General features: G+C 40.1%; 3 protein-coding genes across 3 annotated transcripts; all 3 read left to right on the top strand.

Moving 5' to 3' along the window:
* Positions 1-538: 538 nt before the first annotated feature.
* On the top strand, positions 539-9,941 carry twf2b (twinfilin actin-binding protein 2b). Its single transcript, XM_033625770.2, has 11 exons — positions 539-761; positions 1,543-1,620; positions 1,708-1,886; positions 4,181-4,276; positions 4,390-4,494; positions 4,584-4,598; positions 4,678-4,719; positions 4,815-4,940; positions 5,131-5,281; positions 7,601-7,722; positions 7,862-9,941. The coding sequence occupies exons 1-11, from the start codon at positions 737-739 to the stop codon at positions 8,027-8,029; spliced, it is 1,107 nt and encodes a 368-aa protein (XP_033481661.1). The 5' UTR covers positions 539-736; the 3' UTR covers positions 8,030-9,941.
* Positions 9,942-11,573: 1,632 nt separating this feature from the next.
* On the top strand, positions 11,574-14,840 carry cishb (cytokine inducible SH2-containing protein b). The gene is made up of 3 exons (XM_033625889.2): positions 11,574-11,904; positions 12,852-13,008; positions 13,213-14,840. Exons 2-3 carry the CDS (start codon positions 12,870-12,872, stop codon positions 13,716-13,718), a joined length of 645 nt encoding a protein of 214 aa, XP_033481780.1. The 5' UTR covers positions 11,574-11,904; positions 12,852-12,869; the 3' UTR covers positions 13,719-14,840.
* A 1,849-nt stretch (positions 14,841-16,689) lies between these two features.
* On the top strand, positions 16,690-22,698 carry LOC117257391 (transforming protein RhoA). The gene is made up of 5 exons (XM_033627555.2): positions 16,690-16,804; positions 17,781-17,938; positions 20,018-20,138; positions 21,744-21,874; positions 21,958-22,698. The coding sequence occupies exons 2-5, from the start codon at positions 17,783-17,785 to the stop codon at positions 22,129-22,131; spliced, it is 582 nt and encodes a 193-aa protein (XP_033483446.1). The 5' UTR covers positions 16,690-16,804; positions 17,781-17,782; the 3' UTR covers positions 22,132-22,698.
* Positions 22,699-22,951: the final 253 nt, after the last annotated feature.

The following is a 22,951-nucleotide window of genomic DNA, read 5'->3' as shown; positions in this document are numbered from 1 at the left end:
TGTTAAAATGGCATTACATTTGTTGAAGATCACATTAACCCTAACCAGGCCCCCATTGGCTTTTTTTGCCAGGGCCCCACAGAGTCTAAGACTGTCGCTGATCCTGGCATAAGTTACCTCACATCCACATATTTTAAAGCATGCTGGTGTTGATCAGGTAGCTATTGAACAATGTTGAAATGTAGCGGTCAGATTGTCGCTCGGTGTCACATTTCTGTGACCAGGTGGCTGAAATTTGAGACGATGCTGTCTGCCTGAGCTGATGGGTCACTCTCTGTGAATGAGTGATAAAATGTCATTACATGTGGCACGCTGACAGCGTCTGAAAACACTGTACTGACCCCCTGATTTCATAAGCGGTGGATTTCTACACGGCCTCACACACAATACAGTACAGGACAGTGTGTGACTTGGGAGACGGCCCCCCCCCCCCCCCCCCCCCGAGACCTTTAAAGTTGTGGTCATCGATACGCAAACAGTTTTAGATCAGTGGTTAGGGTGGCATATCCACTGACAGGCACGTTATTACTCATCAGCCACAGTTCCGCAGATTGTGTTTCAAGTGTTAGGAATCTCCCGAGTCACCCTCGAGGCGTTTATGTCACTGATGCGCATGGGTCCATCTGTCTGCCATCAGTGGAGAGGCAGCCTACCTGCTGAGCAAGAGGAACGAGGACACAGAGACCTGGACCTGGTCCTTCTTGCATGAGAGGAGTGTGAAGCTGACGGCCAAAAGATGTCACACCAAACTGGAATTAATGGTGAGTATTTTTCATTAAGTAAAATTTTCTTAAATCTGAGTGTTTTTGTGTGTTAGTGTAGTTGTTTCTTAATTTAGTTTAAGTGCTTTTTAAATTTTTTTCTGAGCTGTGCCATAGCTTCTAACACATCCTCACAACCTCACTGATTATATTCTCTGACATCCTCTTTTAAGATCTTAAAGTGGTCTCTTTACTTTGATAAACCTGTGGGTCTAAATAACTGGACTGTAAAGGCTACACATGTTTAAAAATTTAAGCCTGTATATTGTAAGACTGATTCACAGTTAAGTCTTCTATGTTGTGATACCAGTGTTTATGACATTTAGGCCCCACAGGTATTTATGGATAGTTTAAGAGCTACATGTGTGTTATGGCATTTGGTAATTGGAGCGTTGGGGGACGGGTTGGCAGGAGCATACCTCTCTCACCTTTCTCACCTGATCTTACATCATTTATGAGTCCGCTGTGTTTGGTAACCATGGTGAGGGAGAGGCAGGCAGTGCAATAAAAAGCTAAATCTGGTTTCCCGTATTAAACTATCATTCATAGGTGTGAAAATTGGAGGAAAATGAGGCTGATTGCATCACCCTCTCAGGGGTTCTTTTGGTACATACATGCCCTGTCCGAGTCACTGTAGGTGATGGCGTGACTATCTGGCAGTGGATCAAATTTTCTCCCTGAAGTGGAGTCTCAGGTTCTTCCCCTACCCAACTCTGTCTCACTTGCTTTCAACCCCCCATCCTCAGTTTTGACTTGTCTGCCTTATATCTGGTTACTTTAGCAACATCCGAGCTGAAAGAGTTTCTGGCCCGAGCAAGAGGAGGTGCCATCAGAATAATGAAGATTGTCATCAGAAATGGTAAACGAGATTTGACACACGTAAGCTTGCAGGTGACTCGGTCTAAGTCCTCAAATAAGTTTGCTGATCGGTGTTTTTTGTCTGCAGAAGAGCTGGTGTTAGATTCATACAGAGAGCCAGTACACAGCTGGGATAAGGATTACGATCAGTTCCTGCTTCCTCTGCTCACACCTCAGGAGCCCTGCTACATCCTCTACCGTCTGGACTCCCAGAATGCACAGGGATACGAGTGGATCTTCATCGCCTGGTCACCTGACCAATCACCAGTATGTCTGGACCGGCCGATTGACATGTTGTCACTGATCACATTTAGTTATTCAAAGTCTGCAACCATAGTGATTGTATTTTTTAAAAAAAACAAAACAAAACCTACAAATCTTTTTTAAGTTGTCATAAACTAAAAAAAAAAAAGAATATCAGTAGGACCCTTGAAAAAAATGTTAAAATAAGTTTAGGCTCACATAATAATAATTATTATTATTGAATGATAGTAACAATAACTGCAGTTGAAGTGTAAATTTGCAATAGCTGCGACCACGTACCGCATGCATTCACATGTTCATGTACACACACACATCCTCACAATAATTGTCACTAGTCCAGTTATGCCTCCCTACGACAACCAGTTTGTGTGTATGTGTGCCTTTTTGTTAACGGCCAACAACACTGGGCCCCAGTTTCATGCTGGGGCTGGGTCCCAGCATGAAAGCGAACATGGGCAAAAACTGTGGCCAAAGGATGGGGAAATTTTTTGGGACTAACCAACCAACAAAGCAACCTGTAGAATTGCTGGTCTTGGCTAAAATTTTTAAGAAAGGCATTATGATTTATTGGTGATATGGTATTACACCTGCCTTTAACACATCCAATATATTTATTCTGTAGTTACATCATTCTACCTTTAAATTACAATTCCTATCCAAAGTAACTGAACAGAACAGAAACTAAATAAAAACAACAGGATCGACAGGAAGGCAATCCAGGAACTCAGAAAAATTAAAGAAAAATGAGGAAGGACATATTAAAAAGCCTTTATTGTAGTGGCTAAATCATTCAAAGAGCCAACATGTTTCGACCACTGCAGGTCTGTGTCAGGGCTTTCAAACCATACAACACAGGTATGACCCCACCTATATGGTGGCAGGAACCAATCAGAGGCCATCACATGACCTATATAATGGCATGACATTATATGGCCCTCTATATGTAATAATGAATAATTAGCATTATGAAATTCACTGAAATGTCTAAAGAGGTAGTCGCAATTTTTTGCTCTAATGGCACATTTATGCTCAGCAAGGCGATTCCTCTTGTACGGCCTATGTAGAAATCATTTAGTTTATAAGTTCTGTTTGTGTTAACATCAATAGAATGTTTAGTTTGCATGAAGTTGTCGCAGTGAGGGCAATGCATACATTTAAAAGTGCCAAAAGGTTTGGATAACCAAGTCCTTTTTTTGTCTGCTGGAAGATGTGAACGCATGTCTGTCCCTACACGTGAGGGCGCATCTGAAAGAAAAAATGGGGGTTCAAGAAAGACTTTTCTCAGCAAAGTATCACTCTCAATGATAGCCCAATTATGTTTAACGATACGTTTGATTTAGAAAACACCATTGTGTCTAAGAGAATATAAAGTACTCTACCTTGAATAATAATTTGTGAATGACAGGGCTGCAACTATCAATTATTTTCATTGTTGATGAATCTCTCTTTGATTAGTTGTTTGGTCTATATAATGTCAGACAATGGTGAAAAATGTCAATCCGTGTTACCCAAAGCCCAATATGACGTCCCCAAATGTCATGTTTTGTCCACAACCCAAAGATATTTAGCTTACTGTCATAGAGAAGTAAAGAACACCAGAAAATATTTACATTTAAGCTGCTGGAATCAGAGAAGTTTGACTTTTTTTTCCTTGATTATACAAATGAGGACTACAGATGGAAATTAGCTTCTCTGCTAAATCTGGTACACACATCTTTAATTCTTATGAATGAGTAATGTAAGTGCATATTGTCCTTTATAAACTAAATAAACTAAACTAATTGATTAGTAGTTATTATTAGTAAAATTAGTTAATTTTGATAGTCGACCACTAACTCAGTAAGCGTTGCAGCTCTTAATAAAAAACAACTTGTAAAAAAATCTATATATAAGATTATATCTACTCCTCCCTCATTGGAAAACCCCAAATCTATTACTATTCAGATATTGTTCAGGATGTCTCCTACTACATGTAAAGTCCATTCACCATGTGTGTATGTTGAAGGTTTCAGGTTTCCACAATATAGTTGTGTATGTTGCATTCTGATGTGACTGGCTTCCAAACTGTAGTTGTGATGTCACAAAATCCTGCTGGTATGTAAACGGCTTAAACTCAGATTTCATGTGAGCACAGAGAAACTTTCCCTTTCAGCATATTGCTGTAAAAAAACAGCCCTGTAGTGTCTCTGCACTTTCATCAGTCTGCACAATGAAGCTCAAACATCACAGTGAAATAACACTTATAATAACCTATATTATATGACATCATCCTGTCTGTCTGTCCCGGCACCCGTTAGGTGAGGCAGAAGATGGTGTATGCAGCGACCCGTGCCACACTGAAGAAAGAGTTTGGAGGAGGTCACATTAAAGATGAAATATTTGGCACAGTTGAAGTGAGTAAATCCTGTCCAGCGTGCATGGTAATTGATCAATGAATTAATCAATGATCAATGAATCTTCAACTGCTGATGATAAAGTACCGTTGTGTTTGTGTGGCTGTGTGCAGGACGACCTGTGCTTCCAGGGATACCTGCGACACATGTCCTCCAGCTGCTCCCCGGCTCCACTCACAGCAGCCGAGCAGGAACTGCAACGAATTAAAGTCACAGAGGTGAAGTTTAAACAAACTGTCTGAATATGATATGAACTACATGTGTGCATTATGTGTTCTCATCCTGTATTTCTACTTCCTTCCTGCAGGACAAGGTTGTGTGGGTACGTAGATTTTCCTATTTCACAAACTCTACTGTGTGTGCGTGAAGAAGAGATATAAAACTGTCTCTTATGTCGACAGGATGAACGCAGACGGGTTGGGACTCCAACAGCACGAGCGAGGGTTTGTTACATCTGTTTGACTCACTGGCATTTTATTTTCTGTCATATGTGTGGACATATCGACACTTAGTCTTCTATGTTTCTTTTATCCTGCAGGTTACGATGGAGTTTGGCTTAGACAAAAGGGCACAAACACTTCAAGGTCTTGCATTCCCGTTACAAGAAGAGGCCAAACGAGCTCTGCAGCAACTCAAGCAGAGACGCATCAACTACATACAGCTGGTGAGCCGGAACAGAGAACCTTTATTTACATAGCGTGCAGTATATAACATGTTCCCTGTAAATGAAAAACAAGCTGTCAGGATATTGTTGGAACAAACTGTGTGCCAGTGTTTGTCAGTAAAATGCAGTAAATCGGCCGTGCATGACTTTGACCCCTGAACAGAGCTTGTTTGTGTATGTGGTGTTGTAGAGGCTGGATGTAGAGAAAGAGACCATTGAGCTGGTTCACACCAAACCGACAGAGACCCGTGAGCTTCCCTACAGGATTCCCACAGATTCACCCAGATACCACTTCTTTATCTTCAAACATTCCCACCAGGGTCAGCTGCAGGAGGCGCTGGGTCAGTATACACAGCCTTACTGCACTAATGCACGGAGGGAAAGTAACATAAAATTTTCTTCTTATCAGGTATCATAAAGATATATACTAAGCTTTCTGTTTTCAAGAGACAAAAGAGAGCTGCATGTGAATCTTACAGAAAATCATCCATAACCTCACGCCTTTGTCAAGTGGCACCATGTGGGTCCCCACCCCACGCTTAACGCTGGATTAATCTGTGTTTTACGTCTCTGGGACATGTGACGATGTGTGATGTGAAAGCAAAACCACAGGAAACTATTACTCGACTCTCTTCTGCATTTTAGCATCTTTAAGCTCATTGTTTCTGGATTTATTGCCCACAACTTGATTGTTTTGGTTCAGTCTCACTACTCTTATCAACCTCATTACCAACAGCAACGTGCAGGGGTGCAGCACCAAATTCCTGGCCCTGTGCTTGAGCAGTCTCTGTGGGCCCCCCGCCCTTCCTCTCTTGATCCATGTCTCTTTCACGCACCTTTTGATATATATAAGTTTGCCCTTTCCTTTTCTTTTCTTTTAAATTTTTTTTTACCACGGATTTCTTTCATGGGGAAAGACATAACAGTGTATGTTGGTGCTCCAGTAGCATTAGCAGTCACTCACTGGGCTCTAGCTGCATTTACAGACAAATTCTAGTGCCGGCTGGACTAAACCATTTTGCACCTTTAAGATGTGGGAGGGGCCTCAGAGAGCTTCCTCTATTTTTTATACGAAGTTCAGTCTTTCAACTGATTTAGTCAGCCAGTTTTAACTTAGTGATGGCACTAATTAGTAAGAAATACCAAATGGCAGCCAAAACCAAACTTTTCACTCCAGGCTTTTTCAGGCCTCCCTCCCATTGGACTTCCTGTACAAGCCTTGTATTATCAGTCCCACTGTCCCCCCACTACGATGCACCTGGCAGCATGCATCTGTTTTCAGTGATAAACCCACTGTACACTACTGTCCAGGCCCAGACGACAGACTGACACAGTTAGCTGGTGAACATAGTGTTGAATTTAGCAGCTAAAGAGTCAGATATTTCACTCAGGAGTGGTTGGAGACCAAAACAGAGCAAAAAGAAGAGCATATAATGAACTCGCATTTGTCAGGTTGGACACATAAATACTCCAAATGAATGACAATGTTGCGTCGTATCTTCGGGGTGTAAACAGACAAATGTTGACCAACATGTCACCATATCAACTTTAGTAGGTGGTGATAGAGTGCCCCAGGAATGAGTCCTAAAACCTGGAAATGACTTTACCATGCATTTTACCACTTACGGTTCCCCCGTCTCAAAGTCAGTGGGTTTTTGGTTAGATGTCTGAAATATGGCAAGCTTGAGAGACTCACTTTTTTTTTCTATTACCTAAAATAGTCAGTAAATACCCCACTTGTGAACTTTGAAGCTTCTATGTGTTTAAAAAAATGGCAGTTGCTTACAAGTGGCTAAATGATGCTACAGAATGTCATCATGCGGAGCCGGGCCAAACACAGCTATACAGTCTTGTTATGGTAATGACGTTGGGTCATGAGAGGGTAGTGTAGTTTGTTTATAGACTAACATTAGCTTTTTACCTCTGGTGACTGCATTTAGGCTTCAATAATCATGAAAGTGGTGTTCATCTTGTTTCTTTATCCAATGGAAAAACCCCATACGTTTTTTGACAAGGGAGCCAGGATGATGCTAACTTCCACGCTGGCCTACAGAAAAACGTCATCCCTGGAGCACTCTGTATGTTGATGTTGTGAATTTGGCTCATTCAAATGACACCAAGTGGGTCAAAAACCAGCTTTCAGACACTAAATACTCAGTGGCCTTTTTCACAGTGACCACATGCACCTAAAGGAATACTCTACCCACGAAAATGATCATTTGTATATAAATGGCTTACACTGTGTTACGTTGAATTTACTAAAATGCACAAATGTATGACCAGAAAGCGCAGTACTCCTATGGGGAAGTGTTTTAAGTAGCAGTTTGAGTTTTCTTTTTGAATTCAGTGTATCACAGTGTGAGTAATGGATGTGGAAAAGATCATTTGTGGGTGATGTATTCCTTTAACTAAATGTTAAGTTGTATCATGCAGTGAAAATTAGGCCTTTTTTCTGAATCTCAGCAGCTCCTGTTGACTAGTTTTCAACACAAGTACTCCGACTCCTGTTTGATTAAGGTTAAGTGATAGCGCCTCTGCTCAAGAACAGGATGTTCTTGTCCTCTGTTCACCCCTGGTGTAGTGTGTCATTTAGAGAAGGTGGGAGTGAAGTGCATATACTTGTATCAGCTGCTTAAGTGACGACTCTGTTTCCCTTCCAGTGTTTATATATTCGATGCCCGGCTACACATGTAGTATCAAAGAACGGATGTTGTACTCCAGCTGTAAGAACAGACTACTGGACGAGGTGGAGAGAGACTACCAGCTGGAGGTCACCAAAAAGGTACAGGTCACCCAAAAACAACCACAAACAAATAAACAGTAAACAAGTAAACCAAAATTTCTCTATAAATGAATTGTCTGCAGAAGAGAAGCTAATAATCTGTGTGTTATTCTGTGTGTGTGTGTGTGTGTGTGTGTAGATGGAGATAGACAATGGCGACGGCCTGACAGAAGACTTCCTGTACGAGGAGGTCCACCCAATGGAGCACACCTTAAAGCAGGCCTTTGCCAAGCCCCGCGGACCGGGAGGGAAAAGGGGCAACAAACGCCTCATCAAGGGTGCCGGGGAGAACGGGGAAGAAAGTTAGACATTATAAACAGACACAGACACGCAGACACACACACACACACACACACACACACACACACACACACACACAAGGCATTACACACTAGTACACAAGCAAACCAACACGATATCTGTGAATTGACTTGTTATTTGACTGTTTAGCTTCTTTACATTCCTTTCTTTTTACCTACAAAAACACACCAAACAGGGAAAATAGATCCACCATAAAGCAGAAATCATATTTGTTTCCTGTGGTGAAAGAAAGGCATTTTATAAAAGTGATATTTAAGACTTTAAATTCTCTTTAAGATACACCAAAGGCACTGCTTTATCAAACCTGAACAAGAACAGTGTTGGCAGTTTGAATCCAGTCAGGGTGACTGGTTAGCATTGCTGCCTCACAGCAAGAGGGTCTCTGGTTCGAACACCGGAGTGGGGGAGCTCTTCTGTGCGGAGTTTGCATGTCTTCCCGGTATCAGCGTGGGTTTTCTCCGTGTACTCCAGTTTCCTCCCACAGTCCAAAGACATGCAGTTAAATTGGTGACTTTAAATTGCCTGTAGGTGTGAATAGTTGTCTGTCGCTATATGTCAGCCTTGCGATAGTCTAGCGATTTGTCCAGGGTGTACCCCGCTGCTCACCCAATGTCAGCTGGGATACGCTCCAGCACCCCTGCGACCCCTAACAGAATAAGTGGTTACAGAAAATTAATGTATTAATGTAGTGGAGATTGAATACTTTGCAGAGATACCAAATATGTCAGGCTGAATTTTTGGGGAAAGTGTTTAATGCACAAAACATCTACAATGTTTCCCTAATGTGAAATGGTGAAAAACATAAATGAACACGGAGTCTTGGGTTTAATTGTGTCACTCTGTAAACATATAAAGCTTTGTATTAAGACTTGAACAAGCTGGTACACATAATATATGACAGGAAAATTAAATTTGGGAAAAGAAAATTATTCACTTTCTTGCTGAGAGTTGGATGAGAAGACTGACACCACTCGTGTTTGTATGTTAAGTGTGAGGCTACAACTTGCAGCTTGTTAGCTTAGCTTAGCTTAGCTTAACATAAAGATTGAAAACACCAAGGGTAACAAAATCTGTCTACCACCACCTCTAAAGTAATGTTGTTCCCATACAGATACCAGTATCAAAAATGCCCCCATTACTGCCTAAAATGCTGGATCGGGTATCTGTGAGTGTGCAATTCTGTGCAACATTATGATTCCGCGTAATTTATTAATAAACTTTAAACTAGTTTCACACGTGGTTAAAGGCCAGTTTCCGGAAATCAATTATTTTTCGCTACTCTGAAACAGGAGCCTACACAGCAAGTTGTCCTGCGCAGCCTCTGGCAGCTGCTGTTTTAGAGCAATGAAGAAGATTTGATTTTTCTGTAAATAGTGGAACAGAATTGTACTCAGTATTGGCCGATAAACAAGCTCAGGTATCAGATCAGTATCAAAAAGGAAAAATGGTTTCAAAATATCCCCACTCTAATAATCAGCAGGCCAATTAACGCGTCATTTCTCTTTTGTTGAATCCATACAGTTTGGACACCACAGATAACAACTTGATATTAAAGGGTTAAAGGGCCTTTTAAATTTAGTTTCTTGATTATTAACATTTGCCAATTCCTATCCAAGTTGACGGCAACATTTCCCATCTGCCCTCTCCTCTCTCTGCTCTCCACTTAAGGAGCTTATTATTCTTACTGGTATCAATAATTCTGATTCACAATGTTCAGGAAATGGTTATGAAATTTCTGTCTTAGGGTGGAACAGCCTTTATATTGCCTGAGTATAGGCAGCCTATGCTTTACCCACAGTTCACTTTTTACCAAATTTATCCATGTCACATCTACAGTTGCCTTCTTCAGTCACCTGAGCGAGGTTTGACTACACTCAGCTGAAGGCTGTTGTTTTACACGGTCCTACAATAAAATATTTTCTTTATTTCCTTGTGTTTATGTCGTCATTTCTCTCTGAATATGTGTGTGTGTGTGTGTGATAGTCATGCAGGCCAGCAGCAGCAGCAGGGATCACAGCTCAGTAGCAGAGGTCAATTGGTTGTGTGTGTGTCTTTTCCAGGAAGTCTCTGTACCCAGAAGCCTTCAGCTGTGCAGTTCTGCTGCTTTCATACCTCGCAGGAAACTCGGTTGATGTGAACATTTTTTCCTAGAAACACGGTTCAGAGCTGAATCGCAGCTTTCAAGTGGTCGTTATCTGCGGACATGGGAGCTGTTGGGTGGGTGATGGTGAACCTTTGTGAAGACACACTGACTTCTGACCTGACACAGTTCAGTTATTTTCCAGGAAAACAAATGAACCGTTTGCAGGTAATTTTCTTCAGGATAATAAGAAATAATCATGGTTATTGCTGTTAAGGTTATTTTATAATTTAATGTTTGGTTAACTGTACATTATTCACCAAATGACACTAAGTGCACGTGTGTCATCTAAAGATACAAAGTCAGAAATCATTTCACAGTGTGACACAGACGTGTAGAGGTGGACGGGCTGTATTCCCACTGGACACAAATGCAACATTAAACAAATTACTGCCGGTAGCTGCATCAACACCGACAGAGGTAACTCTAACAGTACCGGAAGTAAGGATGTTGGCCTTCAAAATAAAAGGTTGAAGACAGGCAATTGAGGAAACAATAAAATTATATTAAGAACAAAAAAACAGTCAAATTTAATTCTGCAATAAATTAAATCAGTAAATCGTAGGCCTAATTTGTGTGGAGGCCCAGTGTTTAATTTCAAGTGAATTAATAGTCTACTCATATGAATAAATACAGACTTACACACTCTGTTGCCAGTTTATTAGGTACACCCAGATAATGTACAGCAAAAACTATGTGAAAGTGGAATTCATTGCAGGACTGTGTGTTCAAAGCATGGTTGACTGCATTAGTTTTAGTCAGGTGTAACTGAGTGTGTACATCTAAACCATATAACCGTGAAATTACAATTGACATGGCCCAAATGAAAAATAAAAGTGAATTTGGCAAGCATTGTTTTAATTTTTTTCACCCCATTATTAAGAAATGTTTTATCCTGCTTCTTTGGACAGTAGCCAAGCTTACCGCCAGTTTTTTAGAATTAGTATTATTATTATTTTTAATTGCAGCATTTTTATTTTTGTTTATTTTTATTTATTTATTATTTCTTGTTTATTTCAAAGGTATAATGTAAAGCGAGATATAATAGTGAATTCCAAATAACTAAATAACTTCTCAAGACTCAAAATTTTGCAGTGGGTTGGGTTTCAATTGAGAGTTTGGACTCATGACCTCATTTATAACAAAGAATAATTCACATTTACAAAGTTTTAAATGAGTCATTACTCACAGCAGAAAGAGCTTGTCTGCCTGCTCCATTTTTCCAATAAACTGTCATCCTATGTTATAAAAAGCACTTCACAGAATTGCCACTTAAGAGCAAAATTACAACATCTTATTTTCAAAGGATTGCAGGAAGTGGTGTGTGTTGTCAGTGTGTGCATTGATAGAGCTGCTGGCAGCCGCTTGTCTGTCACTGCGGGCGCTGAAACACAAAACCTTTCTTGGAAACAGATTCCTGGAACCGCCGTCAGTCCAAACTGAACTGAGCTGTTTTCTGTCCTGCACTTCACTGAATATAGAGCACACACACCTCACACTCTCATTTGCAGCTCAACACCGACAGCACACACAGGGATTTTATTTATTCTCATTTTTATTCCTGCAACAGATGATAACAAGGAATATTCCTCTCTTTTTCCGCCATCATCTGAGACTGATTTATTAATGATTTACTGAGAGGCTGCTGGATTATTCACTGTACTGTGTTTTTAACTGTTCATCAAACTGGATTGGATCCTTATGATTCTCTTTGATTTGAGGTAAGATTATTTTAAACGAATGACATATTTGTGCATGTTTAAAGTCTGTTTTTGTGCACGAGTTGTAATTGTTAGGCTACATGATGTAACTGCCTAATGAAGTGTAAGCCTTCAGCTTTTATAGACCAAGTTATTTTTAATTCTGTGTTGTGTGTGTGTGTTTTGGTGGATTAGGGTTGTTTGTTACCAGCAGATTTATTTGTTTTGTTTTAGTTTATTGGTTTTGTAACTAAGTAGGCTACATTTATTTAAGTACTGCGCTAATGTACAGTTTCGATGTACTTGTACTTTTCTTGAGTATTTCCAGTTTCTGCTACTGTATATTTCTACTTTACTATGATTCTTTTTACCCCGCTGCATTTACTTGATTACTTTAGTTACTAGTTACTTTACATATTCCAATTAAAAACACCAAATATGATCAACAAATAAATTATAGTGTATTATTATAGATAAAGATAAGAGCTTGTTGTCCCTTGGTAAAATACATGAGCTACCAGAGAGAATATCTTGTAAATAAAATAAAATAAAATAAAAAAATCCACTTTTACAATCTTGCATCATTATTGATACAATAATGCATCAGCAGAATAATTCAGTGATATAATGTATATTATTTTAATATGGAACATTCTGAATAAAGAGTGCTATTAGTTTTGTACTTGAAGTACTTTAACATTTGAATGCAGGACTTTTAATAGAGTATTTCTTTACTGTGGTACTTTTAGTCAAGTAAAAATACTTGAGTACATCTTCCACCTTGGTGATTGGTTGGTTTTGTGCTTTTTAGCTCATTTTTGACAAAGACAACCAAAACATATATTTAACATCTTCAATATAAAATGCTCAGGACTTGCTTTACTGAACAGAGTAAAATAATACAATATAAGCTTGCACAAATTCTTTTGTTCGTAACCCAACACTGTGTGGGTCATGTATGTTAACAGGACTACTGTCAGTCAGAAATGGTTGCCCGGGCAGTGACCATTTTCCATCATGAGGATTGGGGAGCTTCATGCCACCCTCATCCTGCTCCTCCACCCTGTGACCCAGCAGAGGACCTCCGCTGCATCACCACCACCTTCCAGTATCTACAGACCTCAGGTACACCAGCAGTCTGATATGGTAGACATTTGGGGAGGGGTGATATGTGCACTGAACATAGCTTTGCATAATTGATATTGTGGGAAAATTTTAGGAATCAAACCTAACACCACCCCCAGTAACACCACTCGTATGGCTACATTCATCAGAACTACATTCATGTAAAAATAAAACCTGATACCCAATCCATGTGTGTGATTCCAGGCTGGTACTGGGGCTCCATCTCAGCGAGTGAAGCTCGGGAAGCTCTCCTAAAAAAGTCTGAAGGCACATTTCTGGTGCGGGACAGCAGTCATCCTCAGTACATGCTGGCCCTGTCAGTTAAGACCCGCTGTGGACCCACCAGTGTACGCATAGAGTACAGCAGGGGCTCTTTCTGGCTGGACTCCATCTCCCCCGGCCTGCCTCACCTGCAGTCCTTCCCAGATGTTCTCAGCCTAGTTCAGCACTACACGGCCTTGGGTCACACACCGCAGGGCCAGTCGTCTGATGACATCCACCACCAAACAAAGCCTGACGCTGCCAAGCACACGGCTAAAGACAGCGGAGTGCCTCTGAGGCTGATGCAACCCCTGCACAAACCAGAGGCCTTCCCCTCTCTGCAGCACCTGACGCGCCTCACCATCAACAGACACACAAACTGTGCCGACCAGCTGCCACTCCCAAAGCCTCTGCTGCGCTTCCTGCAGGACTACCCTTTCCACATATGAGGGTCTCTGTCCCTCTGGTGCAGGACACAGAGACAGGAACGTGGGTCAGGGTCACACTCCATGACCACACACTGTGAATCTGGGACAGTTTGACACCCCGGGCAACAGTGAAAGGCCCAGAGGGAGAGCACTGACATGAATGAACTCAGTCTTACTACAGTGCTGCTGTTGTTCTCCAGAATAATATATTTTATTATTTTCATATGTCTGTTCCAGCTGCTGTAAACTGATTTTATTTCTACAATGCCAATGTGTGATTTTTTTTGTCTTTATTTGCCCCACCAGTAAGAAGAAAGTCACAGAGGTTTGTGCATGTTTCAGACTGGTGGTCCCAATTGTTTTTTCCATAAGACAGCCCAGAATTATCAATAATATATCAGTGAAATGAGCAGCGACTGCAGTAAGGGGTTGGTTATCTCTACTGGAACAACCAAGCAAGAGACAGCATCAGAAATAATTTGGGTTTTTGTCTGTTTTCTTTGCGTTGGAGCTCATTCTGCTGGACCTGAGGTTTGCAAAGAGTGCTTAACAAAGCAATGTTTATTCACTCGTCATGAAATCAATGAACCTGATGAACCATGGCTGAACCAACCGTGATGTCATGTGACACTTTTGGGCACTACTATAGCCATCGCACAAACTCTTAAACATGACTTTTCACCCCCTTTTTTCGGTTTGTTTTATTGCCATCCTGATACAGAGTGTGTTTTGATGATTATTCTGCTTGGAGCTAATGACTCTTTTTCTCTCTACATGTCTGGGTTTTATTACGGTCAGATCCAATCACAATTGATACACTGATGAGACGTGTAGTTACCAATATTATCAGCTGACACATGACATGCAAACTGGAGGGCCAGAGGTGGGTGACAAGTCCTTTTAAAAGACATGACAGGGTTAAGTGTGTATTTTGTATTTCTTTAATGTGCAGAATCATTTTTTTAAATCACAGATCTTCTTACAACATTCATTACCAGCATTAACATGAAAAGCTGTTTGTGCAAACGCTGTTGTTAGCTGTTAAAGGACATCTGTTTACAGACTGCTGGTTTTATTCTCAGAAGAGGATCGTACATGCCTGTGGATTTCAGAGAAATAAACCTCAGAAATGTTTTCTCTCTCTTTTTTTCATAGTGCATCTTTTTTTTCACTGATGAAAGACTTGCCACATGAACATACAAATGAATGTGAGGTATTAGTATTACTGTTTTCATGGAAACACGCCTGAGTTGGTTTGCCACGAGGTGGAACTGAGCAGTGCTGAGAAAGCCTCTTATCAGGATTAGAGTAAGAGCTGCAGTTATAAATACACTGCTGCACCCACTGAGAACCGACTATCTCTCTATGTCCGTCTGAACCTATTAGTCTGAAACATTTCATTCATTTTTCAGTCCGTAGTTAAATGATGGGCATCATCAAAACACTTTTCTCATTACAATCTCTGTCAGGTTCATGACAGCACAGATGTTTCTGACCTGCGGTGAATATCATCCCTGTTAGGGGTCTAATTGAACAACTGACAGAAGATCAGCGCCTGTGCCACATTAATGTGTGTCAGATTTACCCCACATACACAAAGTAGTTCCCACTTTATGTAAATAAGCAACACCACAATGTAAAGTCTTGTCAGTAAAGCTAACTTAAAGTAATAAATGTAAATGTGCTTATGATGCAACAGCCTGTTTCAGACTGTTATATTATCATATATATCATATGATTTGATTATAATTATAGATGTGTCAATGTGTACACAGCATTTAATGTGCCTGAGGTGGAGCTAATTTAAACTTTTGTACACATTGCTGGGTAGTGTAACCTACAACAATGCAACATATTTTAAAAGCTCAGTTTATGATTTCCCTCAAAAAATTGGAAAAGAGGTAACATAAAATGGAAATGCTCAAGTCACTAACTGGGCAAGTGGACAAAACCCCCCAGGGATCTACACTTTTGGGGGCCCTGCAAGCCCCAGGCTCACTGCACATCAGCTGGATTGTGGTCATTTTATTAGCTGCAGTTGAATGTGTTAAATATTTTGCACCACTACAGTGCAATGTCAACCAAAATGGCTCCTGCATGCTCGGACTTGGAAAAGCTAAAGCACAATATCCACTAACATGATAAGAGCATTACACTGGATCTTGCTTTATTACTTTATTTTGAAACTACGGTGTCCAAATCTATTTTCAAAACCGTCATTGTTTTTGTTGATACACGTCTTTTTTGACACGATACATTTCGACTTGTCACAGTAGGAGCAGCACTGGTGTAAATGATAAAAATGATTGCTGGTATGTATGGTGGCTTTCTTTCCCTCTAGGGACAATAAAGTTTTTTTTATTTTACTGTCACACTATGATGACTTTCTGGGACACTTAAACTGAGTGAGAGCTTTTTCTACTGTGAAAAGTGAAAATAACTGCTGTGAAAAAGCCTTTTGTGCTTACATGGTGCATATTCCTAAATTAATTAGTGTTCAATAACAATCAGTTACCAAACAGGAAACCAGGGGCCATGTATGTAGCCTCCAGCTTTGTTCCAGGAAAAATGTACACAGTTCAAAGAGAAGAGAAGGAACAAGGAACAGCTAGTTTTTGCCCTGGGGCCCCAAAGCAGGTAACACACACACTGTGTTTATGTACAGTGCTGCTGTATGTTTCCTTCCACCACTGCACAGGGGCCACTGCAGGACTGCATTTTTCAATTGCTCTGCAGACAGGGGTTGTAATCATGTAAGACAAAACACATAACATTATTTAACATCATGTGTTGGATCATGGAACAACTATGAACCATAGCCACTACTGCTACTACCATAACTAATAATATTAACATTTATAATAATAACTACAATAATAAAAGTAACAATTACCAAAAAAATGAGTACAATAATAATAATAATTTATTGCATATATAAAGTATAATTTTTGAAATGTTTGTACAATAGTGTATTGATATCCCCTCCCCACCCCCTCACTTCCCTCCTGTTAATCCTCCAGCAGCAGCAGCGCAGTCAGGGAGCAGCGACGGAGGCCAACAAAGCACTACTTGGAAACCATCTGGATAGATTTTAAACCAATCACTGGGTGAGCATGTTATATTCACAAGTAAAGCTGAGTTGCAGCACCTTGTTAGCATGTTTTATTGTCAGTAATATGGTCCTATGTATATTTTTAATCTATATTTTCCTCCGATGCCGACGCTAGCCACCTAGCTAACGTTAACGGACCCAGAGTCGCTTTGACTTCCGTTATGCTAAGCTAAGCCTGTTTAGCTAGCTAGCCGTACCGGTACAAAGGAAAAAGCGAGGTTCAGCTGAACGGTTATAGTTTTAAAAAATTAAAAACGGTGGTATTAAATGTATTATAACATAAATGTCGCACATGTGTCCCGTACTACCTTTGAATAATGTTAGAAATATGTAAACTTAGCGCATTAGCCACATCCGGCTAACGCTAGCTGGTTAGCTACAGTAACGCTAGCTAGCGTCAAGTCTTTTGTAAACAGAACCTCCTTGCTAAGTGAAATCTAGGTCAGCCTACAGTAAAATGACTCACACTGGTACCAGCTATCAAGACTTTGACATAAATGTAGCCAATGGTCTAATCTAGATGTGGGACAAACGTTTAGGTAAAATAATTTGTCAAGTTATCCCGGGGTGGGTCAGAAACACAGTAGCGGAAATGTATCATCATGGGAGAGCGCTGCTAGTCTGACTTAAAATTCAGCCTTAAATCAACAAAAGAGACATGTTCGCTAAAGTTTTATGCAGTTCACATGTTCATCATTGTGTCAGACTTAGTGTACAACTGACGGACCATCATAAACAGCCGTGATGTTGATGCTGCCGCAGAAAGTTAAAAAGTTAGCCCGGGGTGTTGGTTTCAGACTGGTTTGGCAATGTGTCAACACAGCTGAAGGTTAGTGGCTGCTCATCGCTCCTCACAGGCGTGGAGGTACAAGTTGCATAATGCCTGAATGCAATAAAATGGACGTCCCTGTTGTTGTAGATAAAGTGTTCTCGTGTTGTAACCTTTGCTGTTTTCTGTCCCCTGCCTGCAGCTATGGCAGCAATCAGGAAAAAGCTGGTCATAGTGGGAGATGGAGCCTGTGGGAAGACCTGTCTGCTCATTGTGTTCAGTAAGGACCAGTTTCCTGAGGTCTATGTGCCCACTGTGTTTGAGAACTACGTTGCTGACATTGAAGTCGATAGCAAACAGGTACGAAGAACTTTTCCTTTCTCACATTTAAGACTAGAATCGGCATTATGTAACTTAAAACAACAGGGTTATGGTGCTGGTTGTATTTACTTTCCACTCCCTCTCACCAGCAATCCAACAGCATGTGATGTAATTTGAAGTGAAGCGTTGATTGATTCAAATAAAATTAACTTGCCTTGAGGGCTTGGATTGATGAAAAGCTTGTTAAGTATTTAACAAAGCATGTGTTAGTCTTAATAACAGCTCTTGCTCAAGTTAGGTTCTTAAACTGTTAAATAATATGGTCCCTCTGTGTGGTGTTAAAGGTCCAGTGTGTAGGGTTTAGAGGGATATACTGGCAGAAATGGAACAAGGGCTGGGCGGTATGTGTATACCATATTGATATAAGAATATCAAGATATCATCTAAAATTTTGGATATTGTAAGTGTTGTTTTGTCCTGGTTTTAAAGGCTGTATTACAGTTAATTGATATAATTTTCTGAACGTACCAGACTGTTGTAGCTGTTCTATTGTCTTTGTCTTTACCCACTTAGTCATTATATCCACATTATTGATGATCATTTATCAAACATCTAATTATGTAGTCAACTCTTCAATAATGTTGCAATATTGATATTAAAGTATTTGGTCAAAAACATAGGATGTCACTCTGCCCTAAATGGAATATAACATTAATAACTATGTTTCCATTAGTTTATAATCTGCTGAAAATAAGAATCATGCTTTCGTTACCTTAGAATGAGCTGTTTATATCTACATACGGAGCAGGTCCTCTTCCACAGAGTCTGCCATGTTTTTCTGTAGTAGCCCAGAGCAGACAAACCAAACACTGGCTATACTTAGGGACATTCTTGTTTTCGATTCAGCCATCACAGTTCTCCTACATGATTGGCACACAGAAGAAGTTTCAGTTTGTTGCAATCTGCAAACTCATTGCAGGAAGCCACTAAATCCTATACATTGGACCTTTTATTGAAAAAAACAAAACATGTTTGAATCATACAAATGAATCAGTTTGGCTCTCTCAGGTGTGTCTAAAAACACTTCTACTTAATATATATTTTATTTAGTTGCTGCCTGAATTCAAGAGTGTGACACTTACCATATGTACTTTGAAATACCATAAAAAAATCCTCAGTGTTATGAAAAAGTAGTCTAATAGTGTCCAAGGTATTTATACTACTTTCTAGTAACATTTCCACAATGATGCATGTGATTTAAGAGATGTAAAATTTCCCTCCATGGGGAAAGAAAAGGGGAAAACTTTCTATATATAAAACAATGGTAACCACATTTGATTTTAAACCAAAATATTCACCATTACTTAATTAAAACAGCAAACAATCATTGTATTTATTGTTGCTTCGGGAAAATGAAACCTGTTTCATAATGAAAACGCCCTCTTCTAAAAATGGCATGAATGTTTTTTTTGTTTTGTTTTGTACCCAACAGTTGCAAAAAAAGAAAAAGAAAAACTGTGAAAGAACTGCGGCCAGCCACATGACCTGAGAAATTCACTTATCTAAACTATGAGAGAGAAAGAGCATGTGCATGTGTTAATGGAAGTAGAGCAGATTTGGGAAGGGCCCATGCACCAGATCCTTCCAGCGGCCCTCCATTTCTGTGGGTGCGGCTGAGTCAGGACTTTATAAAAAGGTAGCAGGCAGGTGCCAGACAGTAAGGAGCAGCACACATCTAAGAAGAAGCTACAAAAATTACAGACAGTACTGAAGAAAAGGCAGTACAATGAGACACAACACTAAGTGGACAGAGCTCATTCCAAGACTAGAGTGAATCTGGGGCTGGCTTTTACTTTCGATGGCGATACGGTTTACAAACAATAACCAATAATTCCTGCACACCTTAAAGTGGTTTCATGCAAAATAGTTACTGAGTCAATTTAAATTGGATGTTTTCTTTTTTTATGCGCACCAAATCAGTAGCAGTGTCATACAAGAGTATTTCTGAATTCAGGATATTGGTTTGCACTCATTAGGTCTGTATAATGTCAAATGTCTGTAGGACCCTGAACATGGTTTGGCTTCATGTGGCTGATGTCTTGTTAACTCTTCTGGCAGGTCGAGTTAGCGCTCTGGGATACAGCAGGTCAAGAAGACTACGACAGACTGCGTCCACTCTCCTATCCAGACACTGATGTCATTCTCATGTGCTTTTCCATCGACAGCCCTGACAGTCTTGGTAAGCTGAAACAAAGAGCTGACGCTACATGATAGTGTTTGTGGTACATTTTTCTTTTTTACACAGAAATTTCATCTGAGTGCCAGCAAAGGTTGTGAGAAATTATGATTTAGAAATAAAGCACAGTTCTTATGTAGTTTGTGAACTGGTACTGTAAGTTGTATTATTACATTCAGTAGAGCAGTAGATAGACCAGTTTGAGATTGAATAAAGGCTCTAAATAGGCCATGTTAAGAACCAGCTGCAAACCAAAAAGTTAAACATGCAAATTTATTGGACACGGGGAGGTATATTAGCACACTCCTGTGGTGATTATGCCAGTCTTTTGCTCACCTATGTACATCTAAGGGTGTTGTTTAAAAGTTTTAAGATGTCTTAAATTCAATTTTAGAAATAATAAGCCGTAAAAGTCATTGAATAGTCTTAAATTTGTATTTGTGAGGTTGTAAATTCCACAAACATTAATCTAATTTTAATCTAGCCATCTTTTTAAATTTCTTTTTGTCAAAAGGAGTCAATCGATCAATCAGTTTTATTTATAAAGCCCAATATCACAAATCACAGTTTGCCTCACAGGGCTTTACAGCATACAACAACCCTCTGTCCTGAGGACCCTCACAGCGGATAAGGAAAAACTCCCCCAAAATCCCCTTTTAAAGGGAAAAAAAAACCCGGTAGAAACCTCAGGAAGAGCAACTGAGGAGGGATCCCTCTTCCAGGACGGACAGACGTGCAATAGATGTCGTACAGAACAGATCAACATGATAAATTAACAGTAATCCGTATGACACAATGAGACAGAGAGAGAGACAGAGAGAGAGACAGAGAGAGATGCAGGACAGACGGTAATGACAGTAGCTTACAACAACATTAATTAAAGTAATAATATTATAATTATAATTCTGGCTATTTTGGTACAATAGGTTGACAGTAAATATTAATATCTGATAGTATACATATGTGACAATAATCATATGTTTAATAACAGTAGAAGTATGACTAATGATAACAGCAGCAGGAGTCAAGCTCTTTTGTGTGAAAGTCCACATTTCTGATGTTACAAATCTTTAAACCTGCAACTAAACCTAATCCTGTCTTTTTACTTAATACCTGTTGGCAAAATATAGACTAACCTAACTCACTGTAGTAACCATATTCCTACTTAAAGCTTAACTTTGAAAGGGACCACATATATACTAGTCTCGCGTGACCAGCCTCCCTTACTTTGGAATCGGAGTCTGGGGACATTCGTCTTTCATTTTGTAATAGAAATGGGTGGGAATATCCAGACCACATGACAGCGTTGCCATAGGTACGGCACTTACCTGCAATACTTGATTAAGAAAAAGATTTGTCCAGAAATCAGTCGTAAATTTGGTTAAAATTTGATCTTGAAATGGCCTAAAAAGAATTAAATTTAAGTGTCTGGTTCCTGTAGACACTCTGTGTACACCACAAGTACGCACACACAGATACACTTAAAAAGACAACTACGGCATTAGGAAATATGTAACCTGTGCAACATATTTCACCCTCATCTCTCTGACATGCACCCTGAAGCTGTGTCTGTGTTCTAACAATGGCTTCTTTTGTCCCCTTGTTTAGAGAATATCCCTGAGAAGTGGACTCCTGAGGTGAAACACTTCTGCCCTAATGTTCCCATTATACTAGTGGGAAATAAAAAGGACCTGCGTAACGATGAGCACACCCGGAGGGAGCTTGCCAAAATGAAGCAGGTAAAGAAAATTAAACAAACAACTAAACAGTCGCCTTGTGATGAATGCCTGTTTCCTAAATCGTCTTCTGACCTTTTCTTCAGGAGCCTGTGAAACCAGAGGATGGACGGGACATGGCTAATAGGATCGGTGCCTTTGGATACATGGAGTGCTCTGCAAAAACAAAGGATGGCGTGAGGGAAGTGTTCGAGATGGCCACCAGGGCTGCACTACAGGCCAGGCGGGGAAAGAAGAGCAGTAAATGTGTCCTACTGTAAGGAGGACTGCTTCCTACAGGGGAAAAGAAGAAGAAGGAGCATTAGGTCAAACCTACCCCCCCACCCCCAAACACACCCACACAAAAGACTGTTCTCCCCAGTTTTTACTAAAGGTGTAATGCTTTTACTTTTTTTGTCTTAAGCAAAAGTAGTCAGGTTCTGTCAGTATTCAATTTTGAGGTTATGGAAAATACTTTTTTGTACTTTAACATGAGTAAATTTGCCATGATGAAACCTCCTTTATCAACATGTAATCTGAGAGGTCAGCCAGGGGACCCGCTGTGTCGTACCTGCCAACTACAGTTAAGTGCTTAAGCCCTGCCTGCTGATCTGAGGAATGTTTCCACAGCCAACTAGGGTGAAGTACCTGTACACTGTGACCCATTCTCCTTTAATTATTTCAACAAACGGACGCACACATGAAGTCGGAATTTGTTTGTGTGCTTCAGATACAAATCCTATGTGCATTATGACCATGTGCACAATATGAGACTGGAAACTCATTTTGTTAAAACGCAAATGGAAACTTAGTGTTTTGTGTAATAAATTACTTTGTAAGAATCTTGATCATTTGCATCACTTACCAGCTGACACCCATTGAGTCCTGCTTCAATACAGAATGAACATATTAAGCAGGATTCAGACAAAATGTTTGAGAGGATAAAACTTTTTCAATATGCACACCCAGTTAGACATTGGCCTCTTTGCATATGCCTCTAAGTCACTATATAGATTTATTTCACAGTTGGGGTCAGGGCCGTGTGTTAGCCACAGGGCAATGTAGACGAACACAAGCTGATCTTTGGTGATCTCATCAGTA

Source organism: Epinephelus lanceolatus, chromosome 1 (genome assembly GCF_041903045.1).
Source record: "Epinephelus lanceolatus isolate andai-2023 chromosome 1, ASM4190304v1, whole genome shotgun sequence".
Lineage (NCBI taxonomy): Eukaryota > Metazoa > Chordata > Actinopteri > Perciformes > Serranidae > Epinephelus > Epinephelus lanceolatus.
Note: the sequence above shows the minus strand (reverse complement) of the source record. Positions and strands in the feature narration are given on the sequence as shown.